The 19,127-nt window shown below is 37.6% G+C and overlaps 1 protein-coding gene across 1 annotated transcript in view; it reads left to right on the forward strand.

Moving 5' to 3' along the window:
• PKD2 (polycystin 2, transient receptor potential cation channel) overlaps window positions 1–19,127 on the forward strand; it is a 70,361-nt gene that overhangs the window by 43,722 nt on the left and 7,512 nt on the right. The window contains exons 6-11 of the mRNA XM_019668076.1: window positions 241–408; window positions 2,718–2,899; window positions 4,016–4,136; window positions 10,042–10,140; window positions 18,218–18,339; window positions 18,593–18,710. Coding sequence (XP_019523621.1) covers window positions 241–408; window positions 2,718–2,899; window positions 4,016–4,136; window positions 10,042–10,140; window positions 18,218–18,339; window positions 18,593–18,710 — 810 coding nt within the window. The remainder of the gene's footprint in view (window positions 1–240; window positions 409–2,717; window positions 2,900–4,015; window positions 4,137–10,041; window positions 10,141–18,217; window positions 18,340–18,592; window positions 18,711–19,127) is intronic.

Here is a 19,127-nt window from a genome sequence, read left to right on the forward strand (position 1 = left end):
CACACACACAGGCACTCATTGGATTTCTATTCCTAACTAAGGAAGTGCAAGCAATATTTTTTACTTGTTTTTCCAGCAGTGCTCAACACTTTCCATTTGTGTGAGTAACTTTATGAATGCCAATGGGTAAGTAGAATGTTGAGCCATAGAATTAAAACAATGGTGAAGAAAACCTAGTCATTTTAGGATAAGTTATATATTTCTAAAACACTGTAATAATATATAAATCTTGTTTTCCAGCTATCAGTGGTAGCTATAGGAATTAGCATATACAGAACATCAAATGTGGATGTGCTACTGCAGTTCTTGGAAGATCAAAATACTTTCCCCAACTTTGAGCATCTGGCGTATTGGCAAATACAGTTCAACAATATAGCTGCTGTCATAGTATTTTTTGTCTGGATTAAGGTAATCTATAAATTTCATGTTCTGGATTTTTTAATAAGACTGTTCCCTTCTTTTTATTCACACAAATCACACAAAATGTTAGAGGAATTTGCTTTTGTGGCCAAATTCAAGTATGCAGCCAAATCTGCTCCGTATACTACAAGTAAGCTAGCAGGATGCATGGGATCATTCATCTCACTGCACATGATGCTCCCTGCTGCCTGCACTCCTACAAGACCTATGCCTGTCTGTGGGTTTAGTTTCCCAAACGCAGTAAGAGGCCTTTTCAGTATGTCAGCTGGGCCTGGAACCCCAGGCTACTCTAACACAGGGACAGGTCCAAGTATCACCTGATAAGGGGTGACCAGGTGTAGGAAAACTAAGTGGAATAGGAGGCAAGGACGGAAGTGGGGAGGAAGGAACATTGGACATGTTCTCTAGAAGGATTGCCTCTTTGCCGGGTGAGGTCATAGGGAAGCTTTATCTGAAATTGAGGTTGGGACAGGCACCTCTTCCGCGTAGTTCCTTAATCACTCATTTCCTTTTTTTCCCCAAGACATAATGTGCATTTCCATATATGTGAAAGGTTAGGGCATTTCACATACAATGAGCCTTCATTCTGCAGATGCAGGACATTTCAGTAATGTTGATGCAGCTGCCAGCCTGTCACCAGTCAAGTTCTGTGATTGTGCCACCCAGATAGTAGCTACTAGCCCCAAGTGTCTATCTAAATTTAAATGTAAATTAATTAAAATTACATACAATTAAACATTCAGTTTCTCAGTCACTCTAGCCACACTTTAAGTGCACAATGTCTATATGTGGCCAGTAGCTACTGTATTGGACAGTGGAAATAGAGAACATCCCCATTATCACAGAAAGTTCTATTGAACAGCACTCTTCCAAAAGATACTTACCAATGGCTATTTATTTTCCTGAATTGGTATTCACACCTGGAAGGCCTAAGATTTATCAGACCTCATTCTGTATCTCTCATGGTATCTATTCAGTCCCATGCTTGTTCAGAAGAAACCATCACTAATGTAAGAAACCTTTATCATAAAATAGTAATAATAATCAAAATCTCATAATAGAAATCATATTAGGTAATGTGATTACAACAACCCTGAAAAAATTTTTGGTGTGGCCAGAAACAGTTTATAAGAGGTCTTTAAACTCTACAGGTTTCCTTTCAATGTGTGCCTCGGGCTGGGTGGTTTATTTAATGTTTCACTTGTGAATATTTTGCCCCCAAAACTTAAAGAACCATTACGTTCTTTAAGGCCCAGTCATGACTTGACTTCTTTGTATCTCCCAATGTTCTTCCACCAAGGCTTCTAGCTAGAGCTGTGCAGGTTCGTCATGCCCTGTGGGCTGTGAACTGCCCAACCTGGGCAGCTATTTTCAGTGCCTTGTTTATAAAAATGCTCACCCAATATGGCTTTGCAGTCAAACAGAGCTGGGTTCAAATCCTCCCTCCGAGCCCCAGCTGACTCAGACAGAATACCAATATTCCAGTCACTTCCAAGATTCCAGGCAGCCTACATAAGACCTCCCCCACGGTGCCTGGAACATAGCTGATGCACAATAAATGAAAGTTAATGATATGCAACCAGTATTTCCTTTAGTTTCTTTTTTTAAACTAGCTTTCATTTGTGGAGGGGTTTCTCTTTTCATCTTTCTTAAGGGAAATATATCACTAGTCAATTATAATTAACCCTGTTTTCACTGTATTTTAACCATCATGTAAATGTAAGCAGCATGAGGGCAGGAGCTTTGTTCTGTTCACTGCTCTTGTATATTCCCAACTCCAAAAACGTGCCTGCACATGGCAGGCACTCAACAAATACTTTTTGAATGTGAAAACAAGTTTCTAGATTTTAAAAAAAGTAAGTAATTTTTCTCCTCTTTTTGTATGTTTCTAAAATATACATAAAATTTACCATTTTAACCATTTTTAAATACAATTCAGTGGCATTAAGTACATTCACAGTGTCTTGCAACCATCGTCACTATGCATTTCTAGAACTTTCTCATCATCCCAACTGAAACTCTGTTTCTATTAAACACTAACTCTCCATTCCCCCTTCCCCCAGCCCATGGTAACCTTCTTTCTGTCTCTCTGAATTTCCCTATCTTAGGTAACTTATATAAGTGGAATCATACAATATTTGTCTTATTTCACTTAGTACAATGTTTTCAGGGTTCATCCATGTGGTAGCATGTATCAAGACTTCATTCCTTTGTAAGGCTGAATAATATTCCGTTGTATGTATATACCACATTTTATTTACCCATTCATCTGTTGATATCTTCCTTCTTTTTTACAGCTCTTCAAATTCATCAACTTTAACAGGACTATGAGTCAGCTCTCCACAACCATGTCTCGGTGTGCCAAAGACCTCTTCGGCTTTGCAATTATGTTCTTCATTATTTTCTTGGCATATGCTCAGTTGGCATACCTTGTCTTTGGCACTCAGGTTGATGACTTCAGTACTTTCCAAGAGTGTATGTAAGTATATATGAAATTAGAAGAAAAATTTAATTAAAGATGCCACTGCCTTTTCAATAATAAAGAAATCTTCACGGTTGCCATGTAACCACCAAGTGTTTAAAAGTGGTTGTTTAAAATTGAGAATTCTTCTCCAGAAGATTAACTGACCGGTGCAAAGATGACCATACATTGTGGAATGCTGATGCTTAAGATAACAGCCCTAAAGTAATAAGACATAGTAGATCAGCCGTAGTAAACCAACACTGCTCCAAAGATCAAGATCTTCTTAGCACCAAATGCAAGTGGTAGCGTTTAAGAGATCATTTGCCTATATTTTTCTTCCTATTCACTATTGTTGCCATATATTTTAAATTTCAAATTATTTTCTAAGGAATATAAAAGTATTTCTAATATTCTCGGAGAAACTCAAACCAGTACAGGAATTTTCAGTATTTTTTTCCAAAGCTCTCAAATATGATATTAAAAACAGGAAAAGTAGCCAGTATCAGATTTCCATGCCATTTAGAAAGGAGTTAGTTATGAAAAGAGGTGGTCATGATAATGGAAGCTAATAGGACTTTGTGCATGGGGTTCTCTAATTAATGTTGTTGTTTGATAAAATCAGGAATGAACATGAGTTTACGAATTAAGACCCAGCATTGGCAACACGCAGCAACTCTTTACTGTGAGCGCATGTGAGAATATTGGATCTTTGAAACATACAGTTTTGTCTGTCCTTCAAAAATCTTTTTTTTTAAAAAGAGATTTTAAATTCAGACCCAGGGTGACCATTGTAAAGGCTTAGAGTTACCATATTTTACCTGTATTATATATTAAATCCTTATAGCCTATTGCTTTATAAGTTATCCAATAATAATTACTATATTTTATTCTCAACCAAATGGAAATAACATATTTAAGCATGAAAGCATATTATTTTTATTCCAGAAGGCTTCACTTGCTCATAGAAGTAGAAAGTGTTACAAAGCGATTGACAATTTTCTATTATTTGGCAGCTATCTACATTGAAAAAAACATCTGAAAGTGTGAAATCATCTTTTAAAAAATGTTTCATCAATGTTGGACATTCTTTGTTTTTGTATTGTGGTGTTGTGTTTTGTTTTGTTTTTATAGCTTCACTCAATTCCGTATCATTTTGGGTGATATCAACTTCGCAGAGATTGAGGAAGCTAATCGAGTTTTGGGACCAATTTATTTCACTACGTTTGTGTTCTTTATGTTCTTCATTCTTTTGGTATGTACTCTTTTATTTAGAGTGAGGTGATTTAAATTTCACAAATCACCATCTTTTCTTTTCTCTACACTCTGTTCCCTATCATTTTAGAAGAAGACCCAGGAAGTAGAAAAATGTAGATATTAGAAATCATATTTTATTTTATTTCTCATTGATTTACATTTTTAAGTCTTCACCAAATATTTTTTCCATGGACTTTCATTTATCCATATGTATGTAAATATGTATGTCTCTTCAATGCAAAAAAAAAAAAATAGATCAAGTGCAAACTTATAGTTGCCTAAAATAATGCTTTGCCTAAAAAATAGAATATGCTTACATGCTTTTTTAATACAAACATCAGCACTTCCATGGTCACTTTCTAGCATGACTTTGCATTTCTCACTTTCTTCTTTTCTGTTTAAAAAAGAGGAACTGACAAAGCAAACCAGATCCAGCATGTCAAGAGTTATGCTTGAGTGAATTACTGCTTGTCAGGGTTAAGATGTTTTGTTTTCACTTACTCATATTTCACTTAGCACATCTAGAGACTGCCTGCAAATAATGTTTATATTTTAAATTTAAAAGTAAATCTAACAATGAATGGAAATTGCTTGAAAAATTATTTTCAAAAATTGTTTTTATTCTCTTGATTTGGTACAAATTAACATTTTTTTTAATATTTGGCCTTAAGGTTTTTTTTGTTGCTTTTTTTGTTTGTTTGTTTGTTTTGTTTTGTTTTGTTTTAGCTGAGCCATCCTGCTACCTGTTGGCACCTCAGCGGCTGCTCAGCTCGGGCTGGACTCGAACCGCTGTTGCTCAGAGCTCAAACTCTTGAGCGAGCTCTTAACCAACNTGTCCCACCAGCTCCTGTAACTCAGTGTGCCCCAAACTGAGCTCATCCCTTTCTTATTGGATCTGTTCTTCCCTCCTGTTGATGGCACCACCCTCTTCATATTACCCCAAAAGAGACTCCAGAGTCATTTTTGGGATGTCTCTTCTCCCTTGCCACCAACTTCCAAATCAGTTGCCAAGTTCTGTTGACAATCACTGCAGTGGCTGCTGCACTCTCTCGGTCCTTCCTTCTTCCCACCATCTCTGCTATCGTTCAGGCTTCATCAGCTCTTGGTTATTGCAGGGACTGCCAACCGAGCTGTGTCAGGGTTCCCGGGGCCACTCCCAGGTTCAGTGATTCACTAGAAGGATTCACAGCACTCAACATATACTCATATTCATGGCTGAGGTTTATTGCAGTGAAAGAATATAAAGCAAAAGCAGCAAAAGGTGCAGGCACATGGGTCAAAGGCCAGAAAAACACAGTGCAAGCTTCTGGAAGTCCTTTCCCAGTGACCTCACACTGGACTTGCTTAATTCCTCCAGTAACAATTTGTAACAACATGTGTGAAATGTTGTCTGTCAGAGAAGCTCATTAGAGACTCAGTGCCCAAGGTATTTACTGGATGCTGCTCCTATAGGCACCCTCTGCCTGGCACATACAAAATCCCAGACTCCCAGAAGGAAAGCAAGTCTTCAGCATTAGCCACCTTGTCTGTACAGACAGCTTAGGCACAGCGAGCCACTCTTGCCAGTTGGGAAATTGTTTATATCAGTGTAGGTAGCTGATTATCAGTTCCAGAAGCCAGCCAAGGTCCAACTTTGCAAGCACACCTTCCTAAGGAAAGGTCATCTCAGACCTGCTATGTTAACTTTTTTCTGCTCATGAGCCCTCTGTCCCTCACCACTCCAGTTTTTCCCACTATTCTGTTTCCCCGAAAATAAGATGCAGCCGGAAAATAAGCCCTCGCATGATTTTAGGTGCCAAAATATGGCACTTTGGCATACCGAATATTTTAAGCTGAAGGACTTGGTGGAAAAGGCACCCTTCTCCCTGAAACAAGTCATAAAGCCCTCATGCGAGGGGCGCATGCCCTCCGTTCCGTATCCTGGAGGAATCACGCTAGCGCTTCTCCTCTGGCTAGGCCTTATTTTCGAGGAAACACGGTACCTCCAGAGTAACGCTGTTCTGGGCCTGTCAGAACCCTTTCCTTCCGTGATTCCACACTTGCCCTTCACAGTCTGACCACAGTCTACCTTCCGACCTTCTGTTTTTCATCATATGGAAGCCAAACCAAACGACTAGCTGAGAGCTTTTTCCTTCTCTGGCCCTGCCTGGCCCCAGCTCGGCGATGCCTTTCCCACCCACCTGTGCAAGTCCGAAGGCTACGTACCTTTCACAGCCCAGGTCCACTACAGTTTCTTCCCACAGCCTTCTCGGATCCACCTTTCCCAGCTCTGGACCTCCAGGCAAGTAGAGCTTTCCTCTGATCTGCTTGAGCAATTTCTCTATACTTCTCTTTTGGTTCTTATCATCTACCTTGTATTTTAATCATTTAATTACAACTTTTCTTCCCCTACTTATTACAAATCTGGGAGGGAAAGGATCCTGGTTCATCTTTATATCCCCATTAATGCCAAAGGAGCATCTGGTTCTTAAGTGAACCTATGTAAATATTTGTGGATTACATGCTGTGTGGAATTGTATTTAGCTCAGTTGCCAAAAGTAGCACTCGATGAACTTGTCCTTCATTTGGCTGCAGTTTCCTTTGGGGACCTAGTGTGATCTAGGCCTTGAGTACAGTTACCCAGGGAAGGCAGCCATATAAACTAAGGGCTAATAGCACGGGCTCTGGAGACACTGCTGATCTAGGTTCCTGACTCTACCCGCAAAAGCTTGGAGACTAAATTGACCCCACTAAGCCTCAGGGCCCTCATTCCTAAAATGGGGATAACAACTCTATGAGAATTAAATAAGAAAACACTTACGAAGCACCATGTCAAGCACATGACCCAGCTTGATAAGACATATTTATTACACACTCTCTCACCAAGAACTGGCTTTGTAATTGCCACAAGCCTTGCACTGATTTTTATCTATTTGTTTTGTTTTCATCTTGTGTTTTAACCAGTTGGATCTACACAAGCGAGAAAGACTTGAATGGAAGTAGCCACTGGGGAATGATTGCCACTTATAGCGGAGCTGGCTATTACCTGGATTTGTCAAGAACAAGAGAGGCAACGGCTGCTCAGATTGCTGGCCTCAAGAAGAATGTCTGGCTGGACCGAGGCACCAGGGCCATTTTTATTGACTTTTCAGTGTACAATGCCAACGTTAACCTTTTCTGTGTGGTCAGGTGTGTACCAGGGGCACGCAGCCCTCCCATTCTGTGTACTTACATGTACATCCTAGTCTGGAGATAGACCAGAAAACTGCTGTCTGCAGTTGGCTAGCTGAGAGTGCCAAGGATCAGAGCTGATAGCGAGGAGGGGCAAAAAATGATGGGTTATTGGGATAAGGGCATTTGGGGAAAGGAATGAGGATCCTTGAATATTACGAGNCCAACCCCTGGCCTTAAGTTTTTTAAAGGCATTTTTTTCTTCATCTTAACATTTATACATTGTCCGCTCTACTAAGAAAGAATTAAATTAAGTAAGCTTAACCTAAGCAGTGGGTATTTTTTCATGTAAACACTAATACTTATTTCATTATATCAACCATCATCTTAAGAAAACAATAAAACTATTTCCATTTTCAATAGACTTTATAAAGATTCTTTGTATAAGAGTCAGTATTTTAGTATATCTCCAGAGTTGGTCCAGGTATTTCATTGTTAAATATATAGTATTTACTGAGTGAAAATTAAATGTACTTTAATAGGACTAAAAGAGTCAGGAATATCTTGCAAGTCATCTATATCTTGCTGTTCCCATGTATCATGATTACTTTTAAACTTAAGCCTCTTAAGTTTCTTCTTCCTATCATATATTAAAGACAATAAAAAATAGAGGAAGAAGTAAGCCTTTGTCACTCTCTGACATTGGGAGTACTTTGGATTGTGTAGCGTCTGAACCCCTGAACCTCTACTCAGAAAACAAAACCAGGAATTGAGAGTTCTGCAGCAGCCCTTTGGTTGACTTCAGGCCACCTGAATTTTATATGTCTGTCAGTCAGCCAAGTGAGGGACATGATTGTGGCAACTGGAAATGCTGAAATGTGGACTTGTTTGAATGGTGTCCTCTAGTAAGCAGCACCTTCTAAATTATTCAGTCATTGCACCAGATCAATCACTAGAACATGAAAAGAAGCTCTTAGTTTTTGTCTTTATGCTCAAATAATTTTTTGTACTACTTGCACAAAAAGGAATTGCTGTCCCTGCACCCCCCAGAGAGAAAGGGGAGGCTACTGTCAATTCAAACCTTTCTTTTACGGAAATGAGAGCGAAGTGCAGGGTTCTTCACCACCCTTCTGAGATGACTGCCAAGTGTTAATTAATTGCACCTACTTAATAAGAAGCCACAGTGGTGTGAGGGGGCCCAGCTGAGGCAGGAAGCAAAAGCCCCAGCATCAACAGGGAAAGACGCTGATTGCAGATGTCCATCCTGCCCTTAACAGAGAAGGAAAGTAAACTTCCTCTCCCCATACCTTCAAGAGCCTTTCTCAACCACTTTCTGCTTTTTAAAATCTCTGCAGAGGATGCACACTTTAATCCATTTCAACTAAGATATCTGCAGGCCTTAGGTAACAGCCATTTGGGAGCAAAAATAAAACAGAAGCGTAGGTTGGACAGGAGAAGGTGGGAGACGTTACTGTGACTGTAGCTGTCTGCCCTTGGGATTGAGCATTAAGCCAGGAATTGTTTATTCTATATTCTCATTTCTGCTGCAGAATCTTAAATATTTCTCCTTAAGTCATAGCAATTCAGTAGCCCATTAAAATAATAGAGATCTCATTTGTTCAGTCATCAATCATTCAATAAACATTTACTGAGTCATTGTATTCCAGGCAATGTGCTAGATACTGGGAATGCAGTGGTAAGGAAAATACCCTGCCCTCATAAAGATTCTATAAACTTGTAAGGAAAACAGATATAATCAGATACATAACTCTATATTTACAAATCATAGCTAAAAAGGAAAGCCAAAGGAAGAGCATGTTAAAGAAGGATCTGATCAACTGGGTGCAATGCTTTCAGAAAATCTGTCAGAAACAGATGTTGGAAATATAAACCATTATATTGGGGAAGGAGAAAGTCAGGAAAATGAACTAACCATTACTGAATAATAATGGCTATAAATTATGTAGCATTTACCATACATTAGGCCCTGTCTTTAAGCACTTTAGATAGATTATCTCATTCATTCTTACAACAGATCTGTGTGTGTGTGTGTATGGGGGTGGAGGAGATACTATTATTTCATCCATTTTATAAATGCAAAAACAAATACATTTTTAGATGAAGATTAGAAAATTTAAACAATATAGTTGTGGCAGTGTCAAGACTTAAACCCAAGTTTGCCTGACTCCAAAGTCTGTGTCTTGTTGACTAAGCTTTTCTTGACTATCTTCCTGCTCAGCCTACCATATCCCTATTTGCAGAGATCATTTTAACTCTTAAAAATTTGTTCTGTAAACCTCAAATATTATATAACAATATTTGGAATAAGCATAGAATTCCATTTGTCTGTTGAAATTTGAAGAGCTGTTTAGAGTTCTACACTCCAAATAATTTATGTCAAATGAAAAATGTAGAGAACTAGATAAGCAAATATAAAATAATCCATTCATAGTTAAATACATTAATATTTTGTTGTATTTCATTATTGTCTCCTTTTGAAAAATATATTACAATATATGGTTTTGTAAGTAAGAAACTATGTTGCATTTTCCTTTGGCATGACTTCATTGAAAAAATAATTTTCCCAAACAACATGGTAACAAAACTCTTAATTTATGACTTCTTGAGACATCAAATTGTAAAAAAAAAAAAAGGAACAAAATGTAGTGTGTCAAAGATTAGATTAGATTGATGTTTACAAAATATATTTAGGTTTCTTCTTTAACCTCAACTTTCCTTTGATTTACAAACAGAATATGTTTTTGGCCATCATCAATGATACTTACTCTGAAGTTAAATCTGATTTGGCCCAGCAGAAAGCTGAAATGGAACTCTCAGATCTTATCAGAAAGGTATGATAAGCCCTAATTCTCAGAATTGTTTTGGACATAGAAAGAGCATTGTTTCAGCCAGATTTCCAAATCAGCATTAATCGATTGTCATTGTTTAAAATAAAGAGTAGATTGCTCTATTATAGGAGTAATTTAAGTCTTCTTAGAGAGATGGATCTACAACTAATTGAGACTTAAATTCTGGGACTCCTTTAATGGTCTGGATTCAATTCTCAATAAACTCTGGACTCTTGGAGCTGAGCTGCTGGTTTCTGAGCTTCTGGTTTCATCCCCTTTGTTTATTTATTTTGACACCTTTTCTAGCTGGCTATCATTTCCACATCCAAAGTTCAGAATAAACTGGAAGGGAAGATCATAAAAACATTTGCACTTTTTCTATCTCAATTACAGTTTAAGAAAAAAGAAAAGTTCCTGAGGCAAATACTTTGTAGTTCATCCTTTATCCTTCACCTTCCAGGGAAGTTTTAAATGAGTCAAAGGAAAAGGTCCGAGGAGTAGGGCCACAGCCGAAGGGCCTGAGAACTTTCACTTAGGCACCTTCTCAGGATATGTTTATGTTAAATTGTTAAATTGAAGGGCAGGACGGGGAAGTTGGGCACTTTTGTTCTTCTCAATGTGACATCTTTACTTGGTTTAAAATACAAAATTTAAGCCACAACAAATATCTACATCTAAAGCAAACAGCTTGTTTCCTAGCGTCATTTTCCTAAGATACAGTGGCTCCTTTTCTATTAGTTCAACCCAAAGGACTATGTTGTCTGTGAATCCTGTTGTAACAGAGAACTTGCACTTCTTAAAACAAAGTCCTTTGGATGGGAGCTCAGATTTGCATTATCCTGAATTTTGCATAACAGTTGATTACATTTTAGCAAATCTTCAGGGTGTATGCAAGCAGTCTGCACTTTGCACTTTCGTTCTGATAGGCACAAATTTCAGTTAAGTAATACCAGCCTCTCAATACAATTCAGATTTCAGTTTCACAGTGCATTGACTGTGAGTAATAACATAAAGTACAAACCACTTTCAGTTTTCACAGTATATTTACTGAGTAATAAAATGAAGTGCACACTTCATTACAGATCATTACATAAGTAACAGATGTGCATCATAATCAGTGACCAATAATGTCTCTTGCAAAGTCTTGGATTGTCACAGAGGATCTGCTATTCAGTTCACTCACAAAACATGTAATTGTGCTGCCTCCTTATATCCCAGTGATAAACCATGTGACATTTTTACAAAAATGAATATTGGAAGAAAGAGTGGGCCAGCAAAGATGAAAGTATAGCAAAAAAAAAAAAGAATTACAATACTGGAAGTGAAAAATCAAAACAAACGTATTGGATTTACAGAAGAAATAAGTAGCTGGCAATGGGAATGTCACTGCCACTATTCGAGAGATCTAGATATACAGCTAAAAGAATAGTGAAGGCAAATTTATCCGTATAAATGAGACAACCAATTGTGACAGAATGGATGAAGATGTCACAGAGGAAGTGACACTGTCAAAAAAAAACTTCACATTTAAGGAATTCTTGGCAATATTTCACAGCACGAAAAGTACAAAGAATAAAATCTTGGGAGCTGGCCCATATTAAGAAAGGATTATGATAACTCACCAAGACATAGAAAAGATGCCCATTCCATACCGTAAGTGTTCAAAATACTCTGGATAAGTTTTTTGTTTTGTTGTTTGTTTTTCCCCCTAAGGGAAAAGAGCTGCACTGCTTCTATTGCCAAGGAGATCATGGATCCAGTAATTTCTGAGTTAACCTCAGGAAGGTTTAACTATCCATTAACCACATTCTTGAGTTCAGGCTAGACCATCACATATTTCAGGTTTTATACTAAGTCATGGGCTTGGTCCCAGTGCAAATTTAAGCTGTGAGTATGTTGGGACCAGCATCATATGGTACTGTCTTGGCCTCAGGGCTCACAAATCATTAGACAAACTGGGATCCTTTTCACTAGTGAAAATCACTATCATGTGCTAATAACAATAGCAATAATAATAATAGCTAATACTTTTGCATCCTTATAACGAACACTGTGGGGTAGGAACAAACTTTCCCCAAGGTTCTTCTGGCTGGTCTAATAATCAAATAGACATGAGACAGATTAGCAAGAGAAAATAACCAAATTTAATACATACATATGTATGGGAACCCCACATACATGAGAGAGTCAGAGACCCCACATGCATGAGAGGTTCAGAGACAGAGAACTTGGTATATAAGACATCCTGAGCTAGGGAAGAGGTAAAGTGCCTTGGGGGACTTCATGAGGTCATTGCAGGATGATAAAAGCAGCAGACCTTTAGTAAGTAGACATTTGCTCTGCCTAGTGAAAACTAAGAAGTAAGCAATTGTGAACTGTCTGTTACACCAGTATTTTACTTAGATTGATATATTTATGAACACATATGAGTTTCTAGGTATATATGTATTTCCTCACAGCACAAAAATTTTTAATGTGGCATAAGACATGTTTACTAATAGATGCAAATATCTTTAGTTTCTCTATAATAAGCAAGAAGTTGATAAATATATGTTCAGTAATTAATGTTTCATTATTTTATTTGGACATTCTATGAATATACATCATTTAATTTAGCTAGCAAGACATTAGAGATTTAGGAAATATAAGAGAGATTTAGGAAACCCTTTTTAACAATGTAAATATTGCTAAAGAGTTCACCAAAAAAGAAACCTTTTATCCTACTTGCATTTATTTAATTTACTTGCTCCTAACAATAGTTTATAGATTGTTTATGAAAATTTCATCATACCAAGTTACTTTTCTTGCTGACAAATTTTGCAACAGAGAACTTGTTTGACTAATAAACCCAGGTAGAGTAAAAGTATTATTTAATGCTGATTATTCTAAAGATATGCCTATTTAACCAAACCAAACTCAAACCAGCTTTAATGTCAAATATTTTTCCAGATCATGTGATTCCCAAAAGTTTTGGGATTAGTTTCTGTTATATTTTTGAGAATTCTCATATAAGTGCTTATTTGTTTAAGCCAATTTAATAGAGCTTCTTTTTTATAAATTAACAACCATCCGGAGGTAGAAAATACTAGACTTATTGGGGGGATCACTGCATAAATTACATAAATGCCTAACCTCTACTGTATACCTGAAACTTAATATAGAATAATATTGAATGTCAACTATAATGAAAATATGTGTGTGTGTGCATATGTATGTATATATATATATATATATATATATATATATATATATATATATCCCCCCACAGGATATAAAGTACAGCATGGGGAATATAGACAGTGGTATTGTAATAGCTATGCACAGTACCAGATGGGTAGTAGACTTGTTGGGGTTATCACTTTGTGAGGTGTATAAATGTCTAATCATTATGTTGCTTTTTACACCTGAAATTAATAATAAAAAAGCACAAGACACATAACATACAGACAGACATGAACAGAAATCTCCTAGCCTTCATTTAAAAATTACTGCCGTAGTACGTATAAGATAATGTAAAAGAACAGCTGGATCCAAACTCTGTTTCTGGAGGAATAAATTAAGGTTACCTGTATAGATGGCTAAAGCTTTTTCTTACTAATATTTGTGGAGAAAGCACTTAAGATTTGTATTTGTCCTTCGCAAGGGAGCTTTGGAGCCAAAGAAGCAGTTTGTGCTTTCCAAAACACCCTTGTGTCCTTTTTTTTTTTCTTTAGTCTTAAGAATTGTGGATAATAAAGATAGCTGGGCTTTGAACTGCTTCTAGAGCTACACTTCCAGTTTCACAAAAATTTGTAAGATTAAAACAATTGTTCTCAAAATCTGGGCTGTAACTTAAGTGGCACCATAAATTGACCTACTTGTCTAACTACATAATCTCTAATTTGCTTCTTTCCCCTGGGTATATAGTCTTATTTTATCTTAGGAAGGGGGCTCAAAAGAAAAAAAATTTCCTGTCAAGCTCTGACATTAGTTTCCAATTTGCCCAAATTTCTCATCAAAAAGTTATTAAATCCTTTCAAATATCTTGCCAGGTTTCAGCTGGGACAAACAGTAAATATTTCTGGCATTATTAAGCAATTCCATGGACCCAAGAGGGCACAAAAAAGGTTACTACTTTCTAGATCTTTTCCTCTGATAGCCAAAAGAAAGAACTGACCGCCTTCATGTACCAGCTCCCAGTGAGACACAATGTCTATTTCCACTTACAATCAGGTAAAAGAAATGCAATCAATTAAGGTTTACATAACTTTTTTAAACATAAAGCCTATTCAAACATATCAATTTTCATAATCTTATCAATCTTCACATTTCCATATTCTTTTAATCTAATTGTAGCCCGAGTCAGGGCTTCACCAATGGATTTTGGTACTACTGTTCATGGCTCTTATATCACAGAGTCCTGGAAATTTCTTTTTTGTATCTCCTGACCAGTTTACCTACTCTTGAGTAAAAAGGCTTTGGGTCCCCAGCAAGATACACCAGGTGATGCTGGGCCTGTTATCAATCTTTAACTTGATTTAACCAGCTTGACTATTGCCCCCAAGTGATTGATTGCTGGCCAGGTTTCTCATTGTATTCACTTCCTTACAGTCTTTTAAATTTCTCCACACGGGGATAAATAGAGCAGACTTATTTGGGGGTACCAATAGCAGGTCAATTTGGCCCATTCAGCCTTTGCTAGTGCTGTACTAAAACCTTTGTTTTAACCCCATGAATGTCTGTTTTATTTATTCCATTTTTTTTTCTTTCTAATTGGCACATTCGTCACAATAGCCATTGGAATTTTAGATTATCATTTCCTTGAGTGCTGGTAGCAGTCTGATAGGACCCTACCCATAAATGGAGTTTAGCCAACGTTTCTGTCTGGTCATATTTTGGAGCTTCCAACCTGACAGTTACCAAGCCGAGTTCTTAGGACATCAAATTTTAGATTGTCTTTAAGTAAGATTTTGCCACCCTTTTTCTTTCATTTTTCTTTTTAAGTACAGGACAGTTGTACTTCCAATGCCCTGATTTTGTTGTTGTTGTTGTTTTTTACAATATCTGTAAATATCTAAAGGTAAATAGAAAGAGGTCTGAGTAGACTTCGATTTTTGTTTTAATTTCTGTCCTTCCATCTTATTATTGGAATCTTAATGACTAACTGTTATGACAATATGAGAGCTCTCTAAGAAAAAAATTTTTTTTTTTCAATTTAGAACTTTTTCCAATTAAAAGGATGCATCATCTGGCCTTGACAGTAGGATCTATAGCGACTCAAACCAGTACTATGGATGTAAGAGGAGAGTGCAAAACGATGTAGCCCTCACAAGGAAGACTATCCCCAGAGTTAGCCCAAGAAACATGGAGGGAGGGGAGAGTGCTGTCTTTAAACAGCTGTTCCAAAACACAGGGAATCACTTGCTTTCCCCATTTGAACAGAGTAAGGTTTAAGATTCCCTAAGCTTGGATCCACAACCTATTTGGCGGCCCGCCATTTGCATAAGCATCCTCCAACTGGTGGAGATAATAGACCATCTCTAGGAGGAACCGAGTAGACAGAAAATTCCATAGAGAACTTGTCATGGCCGGATAGAGAGCAAGGTGCAAGGTGCACCCTGGCAAGTGCACCCTCTGGATGGTGGAGGCCAGAGAGAAAATAGTCTCACTAGTCACAAGGCCCAGCTCTCAGGACATACAACACGATGAAAGGAGAGAAACCAGACAGAGACAGAGAAAAACGAAACCCATGAATACTCATACCAAGTAAAAAGAGAGTCACTAGTCCAAGAAACTAGTTTCACAAATATTTTCTCCTGCCAATCTAAATTTAGAAGAGAGAAAAAGACTCTCACCACCTCCGCTTCCACCAGATCCTGCTGACAGAGATCTGGGAGTGTGCTGCCTGGGTAAGCACCCTTACCCTCTGCCAGCACGTGTCAGATGCCCCAGGATCGTCTCATCTGCAGCAGCCTCGTGGGGAAGCGCGGGGTTCTAGCCAGTAGGTTTATCCTGCTCGTGGTACCAACTGTGGGGAAGGAACAAACTTCCCTCTACCCTCAAGGTTCTTCTGGCTGGTTTAATAATCATAGGCATGAGACAGAATGGCAAGAGAAAACAACCAAATTTAATACATATACGTATATGTATGGGAACCCCACATACATTGGAGAGTCAGAGATCCCACATGCACGAGAGGTTTGGAGATAGAAAGGGAACACGAGGATATAAGACATGCTGAGCTAAGAATAAGGTAAAGTGCCTTTAGGGCTTGAAAAGGTCATTGCAAGATGATAAGAACAGATGCCTAGTAAATAGAAGTTTGTCCTGCCGTATAGATAGGTCAAAAGAGGTTATCTCTGATAATCTCTTATTTGTGGGCAAGGACCCTAATTCAAATTATTCTAGGTAATTAAGGGGAGGGCGGAGTTTTTCTTGAACCTGTGGCTAAAGGTGCCTTTAGCTCAAATCAACCTGCATACCACAAAGGTATATCTGGGGTGTCTCATTATGAATCCCCATAACACAACACTAAATACTTTTCGAATGTATTATCTCATTTATTTCTGATGACTGTTATGTCAATTGATTGCTGTTATACACACTGTAGGTATGATGTATTATAACTGAGGCATGAAGGTGTAAGCGTGTCCTGTCCAAGGTCCTATAGCAGTTGGGCTGGTCCATAGCACATGTTTGGGCCAGGACTTGGACCCAGGTCTACCTGGCTACAAGTTCATGCCTTTAACACTTTTAAAAGACTTTACGTATAGCGAAAGGAACTTGTTTTATTTGGATAGGAAACAGGAAGACAATTCTAGTGCCTTCTCCTTTCAATAACTTAATATGAACTGCTCAAAGTGAGCAATATAGATGCTTCTAAGCATCTGTGATTCAATATTTTTGGATCCCAGAATGCTGTTATAGAAATAAGTTGCAGTGTAACTCGTACTTTTCTTGTAAGATATGCAATGTGAGATATTCAGGGTGGTTGACTCTTTGCTGTTTGGAAAGTAAAATTTCTGTTTGTTTTATTTATAACATCTCTGACTTTGAAGCACTCAACCCTTATCTTGATCCCCACTGGCCAGGCTGCCCAAATAGTTAGTAAAAGTGATTTTGGGGAGTATCCACTCACATGTTTGGTTTGGGGGAATATTCACCATCATAGTCTATGAAGCTACCACACACCCCCAAAGTCTCTTAAAAATTGCACGTATTGTCTCAAAAGAATCTTCCAGTCAGAAAGGTGACCCTTTTGGGAGGTGTCATTGAAATCCCAGCATTTAGGTCTAATTGGTAGAGGGGGTTGCATGAGATTGTGATTTAGAAGGTCTTAGGATAAGTTTAGGATAAAACTTAGGAAAAGTTTTTTACAAAGAAAAAAATTTTTTCAATGTTTCTAATGTTTTAAATTTGAAAGTACTAAATATTTATTTTACTATTTGTTTTATTGCGCTAAGACTTTATAACCAATGCTAAGGGAATTTTTAATGTTTAGCAAACAGTTTTAAAGGTCATAGAACAATCATAATTTTTCCTGTTGATTATTAACATCACTTTGTACAGTTTGAGCTTGCATGGTCATTTTTACAGTCCTGTACTACAGTGCAGAGCAAATTCTGCCTACAATTTCTTAATGAAAAATCCACATTCACATTTTACTGAATTTTTTTTACATGCTTAACATATATAAGGAAATTACTATGAGATAATATAGAAAATAAACAATCTATGACTCAGGTTTCTTGGTATTCTTAAAAACTGTTCCACATTCATACATATTCTGAGGCAGAGAGCTATGAAACATGTAGTGATTTTCATTTCTATAACCTAAACTTGAATTGACATATGAGCAAAAGGCTCTTAGTTCTTGATTTACTGAAAGACTTTGACCCTTTTCATATAACTTTTCCACATGAGTTTTATGGAAAACTTGGGGTACATTTGTTATTCATTCATTCAACACATACTTGATGAGTGGCCAACTTATGTCACGCACTCTTTTGGTTATTGAGTTTACAGTAGTTAGAACTGTAAATGGAAGGTAAAGCAAATGCAAAAGGAGAATACACTAAACCAGGTGTCTTCTTTTCAACAGGGCTACCATAAAGCCTTGGTCAAGCTAAAACTAAAAAAAAGTACTGTGGATGACATTTCAGAGAGTCTGCGGCAAGGGGGAGGGAAGTTAAACTTTGATGAACTTCGACAAGATCTCAAAGGGTAAGAATTACACTTGCTGTGGACCTGGGACTTTGCTTATGTAAAGATAAATTGTGGTGATAAGGGTATTTCTGAGCCAAGTACTCATAGAGACACTTTTTTTTTTTTAGAGGTGGGTATCTTTCTGGAACATATTGTAACAGCAGGACTGTTGCTAATTTAGCAATTTGTCCTTTCCTCTTGCATTTTGTTGTCTGTTTGGGTTGGACCATGTATGTGAATGAGTTCATCTATAACTTCTCAATAATTTCAGGAAGGGCCATACTGATGCAGAAATTGAGGCAATATTCACAAAGTATGACCAAGATGGAGACCAAGAACTGACTGAACATGAACATCAGCAAATGAGAGACGACTTGGAAAAAGAGAGGGTAGGTCTAGTTTAAGAGAATATGATTGATTCAGTACCCACAGTGGTTCAAACTCCATACTAAGTGGTAAGTTAGTCTCTCTCTCTCAATCTCTCTCTCTCTCTCCCCAAATCCCCAATCCCCATCTCTCTCTGTATATAAATTTATGTATTAGTACCCTGCTTATTCTAACGAGGATATATAACACAATAATATATAAAAATGCAGTAAGTTAGCATAAATGTAAAAAATCAAAATGAAGAATGAAGCAAAACAAAACAAAAGTGAAATATAAAACTAGATTATGAATGAAGTGAAAATGCATTCCATAAAACACATATGCTTAGGACCGGCCGAGTGGCGCGTTGGTTAAGAGCTGGCTTGGGACGCCAGAGGGCCCCGGTTCGGATCCCACATATGAGGGCCAGTGACACTGCC

Source organism: Hipposideros armiger, unplaced genomic scaffold, assembly GCF_001890085.2.
Source record: "Hipposideros armiger isolate ML-2016 unplaced genomic scaffold, ASM189008v1 scaffold_515, whole genome shotgun sequence".
Classification (NCBI taxonomy): domain Eukaryota; kingdom Metazoa; phylum Chordata; class Mammalia; order Chiroptera; family Hipposideridae; genus Hipposideros; species Hipposideros armiger.